This window comes from Gracilinanus agilis, chromosome 2 (assembly GCF_016433145.1).
Source record: "Gracilinanus agilis isolate LMUSP501 chromosome 2, AgileGrace, whole genome shotgun sequence".
NCBI lineage: Eukaryota > Metazoa > Chordata > Mammalia > Didelphimorphia > Didelphidae > Gracilinanus > Gracilinanus agilis.
In genome coordinates, this window is record NC_058131.1 from 267832765 (window position 1) to 267844763 (window position 11999).

Consider the following 11999-nt stretch of genomic DNA (forward strand, 5'->3'; position numbering starts at 1 on the left):
GGGAGGGAGAGAGGGGAGAGAGAGGAGAGGGAGAAAGAGAGAAAGAGGAAAAGGGAGAGAGGGAGAAAGAGAGGGAAAGAAAGAGAGAAAGAGGAAAAGGGAGAGAGGGAGAAAGAGGAAAAGGAAGAGAGGGAGAAAGAGAGGGAAAGAGAAAGAGAGAGAGAAAGAGAGCAGGAAAAAGAGAGAAAGAGAGAGGGGGAAGAGAGGGAAAGAGAAAAAGAGAAAGGGAAGAGGAGAGAGAAAGAGAGAGAAAGGGAGGGAGGGAGAGAGGGGAGAGAGAGGAGAGGGAGAAAGAGAGAAAGAGGAAGAGGGAGAGAGGAAAAGGGAGAGAGGGAGAAAGAGAGGGAAAGAGAAAGAGAGAGAGAGAGAAAGAGAGAGAGAGAGAAGTGAAGAGAGAGAGAGAGAGGTTTGGGGGAGAAGAGAGTGCAAATTATAGGCCCCTGAGATTGACTTTGATTTCTGACAAAATTATTGAACATATGATTAAAGGAAGAGTTTGTAAAATGGTACTCACTGAGCACAAGTATGGCTTCATTAACTAGAAACCTGCCAAACTAACCATATTTCCTTCTTCAACAATGCAGCTAACCTAGTAGACTGGAGTCATAGTATAGACATAGTTTTATCTAGGTTTTAGCAAAGCATGTGACAAAATCTCTAGTGCTGGGCTTGTGGATAAGATAGAAGGATGCAGGCTAAATGGCTGTGCAGGTACATAGATCCAGACAGGTTGAATGACAGGACCAAAAGAGTTGTTATTAATGGTTCAATGTCAGCTTTGAGGGAGTTAGAGCAGAATGCCCTAAGGATCTGTCCTTGGCCCTATGCTGTTCAACATTTTTGTCAATGGCTTGAACACATAGAAGGATACCTGTCAAATTTGTAGATATCATGGAGTTAGAAGCAATAGCTAAAATGCTTTATGACCATCAGAATCCAAAAATATCTCAGCTGGCTGGCATCATGGGTCAGATTTAATAAGATTATATTTGGTAGGAGAAAATCTACACCTGGGTTTAAAAAAATAATTTTATGAGTGCAGGCAGAATGGAGAAGATAAGGATAGGTTGGGCAGCTGTTCATGAGGGGAAAGATTTGGGCATTTAGTAAGTCATCCGTGTGAACCATAAAGAAGTATGATAGCTTATATTGCCTTAAGAAATAGCATTCGGTCTAAAATAGGGTATTGTCTCAGTGTACTGTGCCCCGGTCAGTTCACCCTTAGGGTGTGTTCCATTTGGGATACCATATTTTAGGAAGAACATTGTCAAAGTGGTATGTACCCAAGAAGGACAAACAAAATGGGAAGAAAACTGGATACCATGCTATATAAGGATGATATAAAGGACTAGGGATATTTAGCTTAGGGAGAGAAAACTTGGTTGGGGTCAGGAGAAGGTAAGGTGAGGGGCAACATGACAGATATTTCCAGTGTTCGTGGAAGAGAAATTAGACATGTTCTACTTTTCCCAGATGGCCAGAAGAAGCAAAGAGAAAGATTCAAGCCTAAAGTAATTTAAAAAAAGAAAACTGAATAACTTAAAGATGTCCAAAAGTAGAATGAGATGCCTTGGGAGGCAGTAGATCTGTCTCCCTTCAAAGTTTTCAACTGGAGATTAGATAACCAATTCTTAGGGACATTTTCAAGGGCACTCATTTTCAGGCATGGGTTGGACTAGTCAGAGTCTCTTAACGTGAGGTTTATTGACTTGTATTAAAATTTTTTTTGACAGCTATATTTCAATATGATTGCTTTCCTTTGCAATCCTATGTATCTTATTTTATGCATTTAAAAGTGTTATTTTGAGAAGGGATCCATAGACTTCATCGGGCTGTCAAAGGGGTAGAGGACATAAATTCAGTGGTTTCAAGCATCCCTTTCAACTCTGAAATTCTGTGATTCCGTGATTCTTATCTCCTCACGGACCCAGGTCCAAGAAGTTGGATATTCTGGGCATAGTCTAAGTGGGAATAAAATGGGGAAAAAAGGTACTGAGACCTTTCCCTCCTCTTTCTGGGCTTTTGTTCAGGGACTGGGGAATCCTCAGTTCTAGGGAATTCTCTTCTTTCTTACTCTGATAATGTGCTGGAGTACCAGAGCTATCTAGGGGGAGTAAGGTAGTAAGCCTCTATTCAGGAACCTCTATTCTGAGGCAAACACAGAGCAAAGCCTTGATTCATGCTGGCACCTGGGGTTTCTTCCTATTCTTGTGTCACTTAGAGATATATTGGGGGTTCCAATACCTTTCTGTGACCTGTGTAACCAAGACCTATTCCTGTAACTCTGCATAGGGAATTTAGTGTAAAGGTGCTATACTTTTTTTGATCCCTGACTGATGACCCAGAAGCATTTGAGCCTTTAAGTCAGCTTACATTCTCCAGATAAAGGATAACATCAAAACTCAGCCCCCAAGTACCACCTGCCACAAGAAATGATGTTCAGGGAATCGGAATTATTTGGGCTGGGACTGTTCTACCAGCCTATAAAGGCTATTATATCTAGGAATCCAATCTTAGTAAAACTGTGAATTCCAGAATTCTCCTGTCTTTAAGGCTACGAACCCATGGGTTCTCCTGCCTAGGAGGCTATGAATTCTGGGCTTCTCCTAACTCGAGGGCTCACTGGACTCCCTTGTCTATAAGTCTTGATCCAGGGCTGTTACTGACCAGGGTATTATATAGGAACACAATTAAAAACTACTAGATGGGCATGGGTTCTGGGAAGCATGCTGATGTTACTAGACAGATGACAACCGCGTGGAAGGAGATTGCCTAAGGATGATGAGCAGTGGAATTCAATTGATTCCAATGTCAGTGGAATGAGGATAACATGGATTACAGCCATGTTGCCTGGTTGCTAAGGGTATGTGACAGTGCACAGGCATTATTAGTAGGGCAGGAGAGACAGCAAGAACGCATTACCCCATAAAGCTCCTACAGAGAGTCCAGCAACAGGAAGACAAAGAGAGAATGAAGAGTCAGTGACACAGAGAGAAATTGACAGGTGACGTCATCTGTGCATGTAAACGCTCTCTTCCTCTCACACTCAAGACACCCCCCCAGCCCCCCACACACATACACACACTCACACACACTTTATAGACCCCTCCCCAACCCAATTCACACAATCTCAGAAGGAAACATGAAGCAGTCAGCACACGCAGCTATATTCATCCCAGCATCTCTTCCCTGAGAGGGAGAAGGGAAACATTTCTTTCAGAGGAAGAAATACCCAGCATTGGTTTGGGGAAATTACCGAAGCATTGTGCCCATGAAACCCCTTCTTTCCAACAGACACACAGTTTTGTAGATGTTTTTGCGGTGTCTAAATACCACTAAAATAATACATAGGAACGTGATTACCGGGCACTGAAATCTATTCCAGGTTTCTAAAGTGAGGGCCCTGGCCCCCAAGGGGTGCATGACCAAGCGATTAAAAGGTGGAAGTATGTGCCACATTTCACCCTGCCTGCAGCAGCTAGTCACAGGACTCTGACAGGACCACATCACCCACTTCATCCATTATCACTCAACATTCCTACACCCCACGTCCTTTGGAAACCAGAGGCACCTGCACCAGCAGCTTCTGTGCAGGCAAATTCCCCACATTCTGCCCCTTGGACCATCTTGAGGCTGTTCCAGGCACCCCTTAGCAAAAAAAATCTACATTCCAGGGCAGTGGCCACTGTAAAGAGCTCCATCCCATTTTCTTAGATTTTTGGTAAGACAAAGTGAATTGCACAAGATAAACAAGTAAAGGCCTGTTTCACTGGTATTTTTTCCACCATCACACATCTTCCAAATTTTCCTGTGTAAATCAAAGGTACCACCATCGTGCCAACCACCCAGATATGCAATCTTCTTGTCATCCTCAACACCTAACTCTCCTTTGCCCCATGTAGCCAATCAGTTGTCAAATCTTGTATGTCTATGTCCACAGCATCTCAAATCTGTCCTCTTCTCTCCATTTACACAGTCATGGCTAGTTCAGATTCTTCTCCTTTCTCTCTGGGACTATGGCGATAGCCTCCTGACTTGCCTCCAGTTTCTTACTCCCCCTCCGATTTATCCTCCCAAGCCACCAAAGTGATTTTCCTGATGTCCAGATTTGATCTTCTCAAAAACTCTAGTGGTCCCTCTTGACTCTAAGATTAAATAGGATTTGACTTTTATCTCATCCAACTTTTAATTTTAATTTGTTGTGTTTTATAATGTACATAATTATTAGTGGAGTCATATGTGTTTATAATTTCTAAATAAACTATACATATATTGGGGATGCTCAAAATATTGTTTCTAATCCATTTTCCAAAGTCCGACCACTCCTCCAGACTACCCTGGGGGACTTTTTCTGTGATTCCATGGGATTGGACCACAGGAGAGCCAATCTGAACATGCTGATTTCTCACAGTGGTCATTTGCCAAACCCCAGGATTCTGGTCAGCATAGTGCTACTTCCGCAGCTCCAAAGAAATTAGGAAAGTGGTGAAAAATGTGATTGACTTTGTTTTGTTTGTGGAAAAGTAGAAGACTATGGTCCAAAGAGAAAGATCTCAGAGAAAGTTTTGCTTTCCTTCCCTTCTTGGGTAGTCCTTGATGGTACAAGTCATTCTGCAGAATGATATCCCAAAAGGACTTCCCAGTGATAGCGTCAAAGGAAGAGCAGTCATCTCTGAGCTAGCTTTCCAGACTGATTTCACATCACACCCCTACACATCCCATTCTCCATCCAAACTGGCCCATTTGATAGTTCCCACGTGTGCCTTTCCATTTCCCACTTCTGGGCTTTTGCATAAGCTGTCTCCCACTCCTGAGCTGCTTTACCTCCTCACTTCTCTGCCTTTTGGAATCCCAAGCTTCCCTCAAGGCTCAGCTCAAGTGGCACCTCCCACACAAGGCTTTTCCTGATTCCACCTGCTGTTAGGGTTTCCTCCCCCACCCCCATCCAATATTACTTTAGCTTTATTATTTTTTTTACAGAAGCAGTATGGTTATAATGGATAGAAAACAGGCCTTTGGAACCAGAGAAACCTGGGTTTGAGGCTCGCTTTCTGACATATATCTACTGGCTGGGTAACCCTAGCTACTTCCCAGTGAACTAGGTAACTCCCCATATCTATACATTTCAGAGAAAGTGCCAATCTGCATTGGTAGAGAGAGTTTTCTCATCTAGGAGTTCCCCATACCAATGAAATCACAGGCCTAGTCTCTATCTTCTCTGTATTTTATATTTAGAATGTAAATCTACTGAGGTTAAGGTCTGCTCCATTTTTTTCCTTTGTATCCCTGGTCCTGGGCATAGTATTTTGCCACCTAACAGGTGCTTAAAAGATGCTTGCTCAGTTAAATTGAACTAGGGTGGGCACACACCCGAGGGCATCCATGTGGGGAACACTCACAGAAATAGATCTGGGGACACATACATGCTTGCCCCACACAGAGGAAATTGGGATGGGGCATGGATAGAGGAAGGGGGCACGTAGAGCCCGAAGCACCAGGACAGGCTGGCACTGTACACAGATGTCATAGAGGAACCAACTGAGTCACCAGCGATAAGAAGAGAATGGAAATTTCTCTAAACCAAACAAGTCCCAGTCAATGACCTAGAGTTGAATGAGTCACAACTAGATTTGCTTTGGGAATGATTCTGAACAAAGGCTTTTCCTGTTTTTGTTTGTTTGTTTGTTTTTGATTTTTTAGTCCTTGCCTGGCTTTAGCCACAGTCATCGCTGTGATGGGAAAGAGACCAAGGCTCCATCCTGCTGAACACAATGGAATACTTGGACGTATATTTCAACAGAAGGTTCATTCCCAGCAGGACTTGGGCTTAGATGGGCTCAGAAAAGCAAAAGGGAGGGGTGGAGGTGGCTCAGGGCCCTCAGCTCAAGAAAGCCCCAAAGAGCTCCCAAAGTGGCTCCTGGGAGTGTCCCTTTCCTTCTGGGAATCTCTGGCCTATATGCTAATTGCCCTGCACCTCCAGGGGGCTACTGGACATCACCTAGATGTTCCCGGGGTGCCTCAAGTTCAGCATGTCCAAAACTGAAGTCAGAAGACTTTGGCTGAAATCCTACCTTTGACATTTATTAGCCATTACCATGGGCAAATCACTTTAACCTCCCTGGCCTCAGTTTCCTCATGCGTAAAAGGAAGGGTTTTGATTAGCTAGATTGTTTCTGAGGTCCCTTTCCGGTTTTAAGTCTACGATCCTCCTGATCCTAACTCTCCTTCTCCCTTCCCTGCTGAGAGGACACCAACATTTTCCTAGTCACCTAGTCAAAGATGAAGCCATCTTTTAACTATCTCCTTCTCCCCCAAACCCCAAGGCCAATCAGTTGTTAAATTCTGCCAATTCCACTTCTATATCATCTATCCAATCCATCTTTTCCTTTTCCCTAGAATAGACCCCACTCAGTCCAGGCTCTCATCATCTCTAGCTAGGATGATAATGGCCTCCTTGCTCCTAATCACTCCCCTCTTCAATCCATCTGGCAACACATTTTGCCAAAACAATCTTCCTCATGCACAGTTTGGCCATGTGACTTCCCTGTCCAAAAATCTTCTCTGGCTCCCCATTGCCCATAAAGTAAGAGCCAGACCCCATGGCCTGGCATTTAAGAACCTCAAAAATCTGACTTCAATTTATCTTTTAAGTCTTATTTCACATTAATCCCCATCACGGTCTCGACATTCCAGCCAAATTTACATACTGTCTCCTATGCTTTCTTGCTTCTGCATGCACCTGAAATAATTTCTCTCTCTTCATCTTCCCCCACCCCTGCCCTGTTGAAAATCCTTTTCTCTATTTCCTTCCATGTGTTCCTTTCCTCATATCCCAGCTCAGTCTTCCCAGAAACATCAAGTTGAAAAGGATCTCTCCCCAGACCCTCCATGCATACCATAAATAAATATTTTCCTAAATTCATTGGTCTGACATTCTCCTTTGCCCCTATCACATTCTGCTTTGTATTGTATTTATTTGGGGCTGAATCCCCCAAGTAGATGATAAAATTCTTGAAGCTAGGGACTGTGTTGTTTGTCATCTTTGTATCCATAAGTGCCTTGAACACAGTAGGCATTTCATAATTATTCGTTTAATTAAACTGCATTAAATTCCTTGTTGGGACCTGACCACTTAGTGAAGAAATAAACCACAGGAGCCAGGATTGGAATGATCCTTCCATTACATTTCATTCAATTCAATAAACATTTGTCAAATTCCTATTGCGTGCAAGACCCTGTCCTTCAAAGCTGCCACCAATAAAGGACATTAGCCTGCCCTGTCTTCCAGAAGCTCAGTCTAGCAGAGGAAATAAAACAGGGATTCGCAGAACAGCAATAAATGATAGACTATGAAAACTACCCAAAAAAGACATGAAGTGCTCTGGGAGCACAGAGAAGGAAAAAAATCATTTCCAGATGGGTGCCATCAGGGAAGACTGTCTTGACCCAGGGAAAATAATATCAAAGGATTAGAGCTCGAGGGGACCAGAGAAATCGGCAAGACCAACTCCCTTATTTTTATAGAGCAGGACACTGGCAGAGAGACGTAAATGTCTCTTCCCCCATTTACACAGCTATGAAGTGTCCAAGGCAGGATTTGAAACTCGGTCCTCCTAAAGTCAAATCCAGAGTTAAATTCACTACACTAAGCTGGGTACACTGTGTGGAGGGATTTTTGAATTTCAGGATGAGGAGTTCAGACAGTTTGGAAGGCAGCAGGGAGCCATTGAAGGTATATAAGGAGGAGAGTGGCAAGAGCAAAGTGGTGTCCTGAGAATATTAATCTGGCATGTGGAAAGCATCTATCAGAATCCTGCCTCCCCTCCTAACCAGGGCAGATGCTTGTGTTCTGGGGCAGGAAATTGACTCAAAGACAAGTGCTGGGAGTCCAAGCATTAAGGAGACCTGTATCAGAAAAACAAATCAGCTCCTGGAAAACAGCCAGGCACTAACCAGACAGACAGAACAACGTCTGACTTGGGGTAAAAAAGCAAATATTTGGGGCTCAGGTGGAGCCTGAACTCTACTTATCTCAGGCTGTTTCATTGGCCTCAGAAGTGGCTTTGGAGTCAGAGGACCTGGGTTCAAAACTCATTTCATCACTGATATTTTCTGCATGACATAAAGTCACTTAACCTCTCTAGTTAGCCTCAATTTCCTCTTCTACAAAATGGAGGCAGCTAGATGGCACAGTACCTAAAAGAGGACTGGGTCTGGAGGCAGGAAGACCTGAGTTCAAATTCAGCCTTAGACACTTCTTAGCTGTGTGGCCCTGGGAAAATCACTTGTCTGTCTCAGTTTCTTCTTCTCTCCAGCACCACACACGCTTTCCAAAGTATGGATCTACTACCCTAGAGACAAGTGGCCCCTCTGTTCTCAGACACAGTCCTAGAGTCCCCTCCCCAGACAGGGAGGGCTCAGGCTGGAATTTCAGTCTGTTTGGATCGTATTTAGAACAAACCCTTACTTCTTCGTGTTTTCTCTGTCCCTTCCCTTCACAGAGAGCTCCTCCCCTTCCCCATCCTGTTCACTTTGCCCTTCACTCTAGGGAACCGGGGACTTGGGAGAAAAGCCACTTACGAGAAGGCAAAAGCCACCAGGGCCCCACTGACCACAATGAAGTCCAGAATGTTCCACAGGTCACGGAAATAGGAGCCAGGATGGAGCAGCAGTCCCAGGTCAATCATCTCCAAGAGAAACAAAGCCATTAGCATTAGTATGAGGCAGGGGAAGGAAGCTCTGCCTACCCTTACAAACCCACAGGATCATCCCCACACAGAGTTTGTGAATTTTAAGTTTGAATTAAAAAAAAAAAACCCTCACAACTCTACAAGCCTAGAAAAGCTGTCCTAGATCCTAGAAAAAGCATAGCAGTCTACTTTCCTGTGGCTTCACTAGCCATCCCTGTAATTTTCCAAATAAAAATATCCCTCCTAGGTCACCCCTATCCTATATTTTGTCTCCCCCTTTCAGAATGGAAAATCCTCATGGAAAATCTATATGAGATTGCTCACCATCAAGGAGTCAGGGAAGGGAGGGAGGGAGGAGAGAGAGAATTCAAGGCTCAATATTCTTTGAGAAATGTTGGAAACTATTTTTACATGGAATTGGGGGAAAAATAAAATAAAATGAGAATGAGAGATCCTTGAGAACAGGGACTTTCTTTGGGGTTTTTTGTGCTTGTATCTCCAAGCTTAACTTTGAGTTTGGTACATATTCATCAATCGATGTTTTTTCATTTGCTCCTTTACCCAACTACCAACCTAGTCTAGCCCAGTCTAGGTCTGATGCCTGGCTGAGAAAAGTTCTCCCTCCAGAGGACCTCACAGGAAAAAAAATTACATGGGCAACAAGAAATCCTTTTTGTAAGGTCTCCCCACATTCCAGGGCCAGGGAATCCCCGATATGTCTCTACTCCCATTCGGTTTGATTTTTTTTGAGAAGTGGAGAGCCTGAAAACCTTGGAAGTGTGCAGGGAGCATGACTCCTGCCCTGGATGCATGCCTACATGTATATACACACCGACGGGGCTCCTCACAGGCACAGATCCACAGAGCGGCTACACCGTACACACACAGAGCCCCCCACCTGCCTACCGCAAGGCCACACAGGGAACATGATACCATCTAGTCCCAGGTTTGAAAGGGCTGCAGAGCCCATCTAAAACAAATCCCTTTACAAAATTGGGATTCATAATGCCAATCCTCAGAGGCCCAGGTCTCCAGTAACTAAGAGTAAATTTTCATATATTTATATATTCCACATATAAATTTCAGTGTAATTCATTAATAATTCAGTGTACTAATAAAATTCAGCATATTAATAAAATTCAGTGTATTAATAAAATTATTAAACTAATGAATATATGGTGTGTACATACACACACACACACACACACACATATATCCTCCCCCACCCCCATCCCCTATGATCGAAAGGCCCCAACACTCAGACCTGTGCTTAGCGAATCTTATTTATCTCGGCCCTGTCATCTTAGGTGATGCTGGGTCCTGGATCTTACCTTGATTACCATCTCGAAGGTGAAGACCCCAGTGAAAATGTAATCCATGTACTTCAGAACCTAAGGTACAACAGGAGATTCCTTTTCAGAGGCCAAGCACAGCAGAAAAGGCAGTTTCCATCATTCCCATTCCATTGTTTTGAGAAACCACCATTTGTATCCAAAAGAGGCCAAGGTTTGGAATGAGGTGACTTGGATTTTAGTCCTAACTCTACTATATACTGTGTGCCCTAGGGTAATTCCCTTAACCTCTCTGAGCCTGAGGTAAGTTTCTTATTCACAAAAATAGGATTAAAAATTTATTCACAAAAATAGGATTAAAAAATCCCAATCCTACCGCCTCAAAGGGCTCAGATGAGCTATGTATGTATAAAGTACTTTGTAATGCTAGAGAAGGTATCAAATATGAGTGCCACTACACTGCAGAGAACAGCATGAGTTGGATTTAGATATAATTGGAAAATATTTTAAGTAAAAAACATAATAAAACAGGGGTAATGTTAGTATGTGGTTTTTAAAGTCAGTACATGGCCCCCAGAGATCCTTGGTGGTCCTCCTTTCTACCAGAGGCTGGCATCACTGCTTAAAATACCATGGAAGTGTCAGCTGTGGTTTCTCTTATCAGCTCTGTGGCCTCTGAAGCCTCAGCTTTGGAAGTCGAGCTGCCTGAAACAGAATCCGGAAAAGGGGAGCTTCCATCTGTGGATGGAGCTTCCAGAATATGGGTGGGCACTTCACCTGGGTACCACCACTCAACTGCAATGAAACTTTTGTTTTTTAGTAGGTAAGAAATCCCTGGTAACTTCATTTTAAAAATATTTTATTTCCCTACATACTTATTACCTATATACAAGACACAGTGAAACAAGAGCAAAGACCGTTAACTCCAATAATTGCTCTACTTTCTGATTTACTGTGTGACCTCCACACAGTTAATCACTTTTCCTTTCTGGTATAATGGAAAGAGTGCTGGATTTAGAGTCACAGAACCTAGCTTCAAATCCAGGCTCTGCCCCTTATCATGTGTGTAACCCTGGGCAAGTCATTAACCTTCTTGGGGTCTCAGGTTATTCATCTGTAAAATGGATTTGAACTAGATGACCTCAAAGGTATCTTCCAGCTCTGCATCTATGGCTCTTTCCTCTGACCCTGGCCCTGTCTCTGCCCAGCCCCTCAGTCCTAGGTCACATTCTCCTCTTGCCTCTACATTTTTGTCAGGGAGTACCCCAAGCCTGCTGGGAGGTGGACAGAGGAGGGCAGACGTTCTACCAGCAGCCACTTACGTTGTTCCTGGGCGAGTCAGCTAGTACTGGGTCTTCAGCAGCCAGAGCAATGCTGCTGAGGGCAATGACCCCAAGGATGACCATTTCAAAGTAACGCATATTCACGATGTAGTGGCAGGCACGCCGAAGCCTGGAAAATAAAGGCAAAGAAATGGGCAGAGGAAGATCTATACTGTCTAAAGCAGTGGTTCCTAAACTTTTTTGGCCTACCGCCCCTTTTCCAGAAAAAATATTACTTAGCTCCCTGGAAATTAATTTTTTAAAAATTTTAATAGCAATTAATAGGAAAGATAAATGCACCTGTGGCCATCACCGTACCCCTGGATCGCTGCAGCACCCATCAGGGGGCGGTAGCGCCCACTTTGGGAATCACTGCTCTAAAGGGATGAGAGATCTTGACCATAGAATCATTCCAGAGAACCCCTCTCACCCTAGAGGCTGCTGCAAAGGTCAGAAGTGGGTGGGATCAAACAGCTGCATGGATGGAGGCATCCCCCCAAAATGAATCAACAGACTGTCTGAGCTGCCTGGCATTTGGCAGAAAAGGGGAGGCTTGTAGGTACCCACAAGGAGGAGTACATCAGGATGGATTGAAAGGTCTTCAAGCCACTTAGGAAGCTAAGAAAAAGGCTATCCTCTGATAATATCCTCTCTCTCTCTCTCTCTCTCTCTCTCTCTCTCTCTCTCTCTCTCTC

At 43.8% G+C, this 11999-nt stretch overlaps 1 protein-coding gene across 1 annotated transcript in view; it reads right to left on the bottom strand.

The window, feature by feature from the left end:
- The window catches only part of CACNA1B (calcium voltage-gated channel subunit alpha1 B), a 275653-nt gene that overhangs the window by 89029 nt on the left and 174625 nt on the right, over nucleotides 1-11999 (bottom strand). Inside the window, 3 exon segments of the mRNA XM_044659657.1 lie at nucleotides 8581-8687; nucleotides 10022-10081; nucleotides 11305-11434. Coding sequence (XP_044515592.1) covers nucleotides 8581-8687; nucleotides 10022-10081; nucleotides 11305-11434 — 297 coding nt within the window.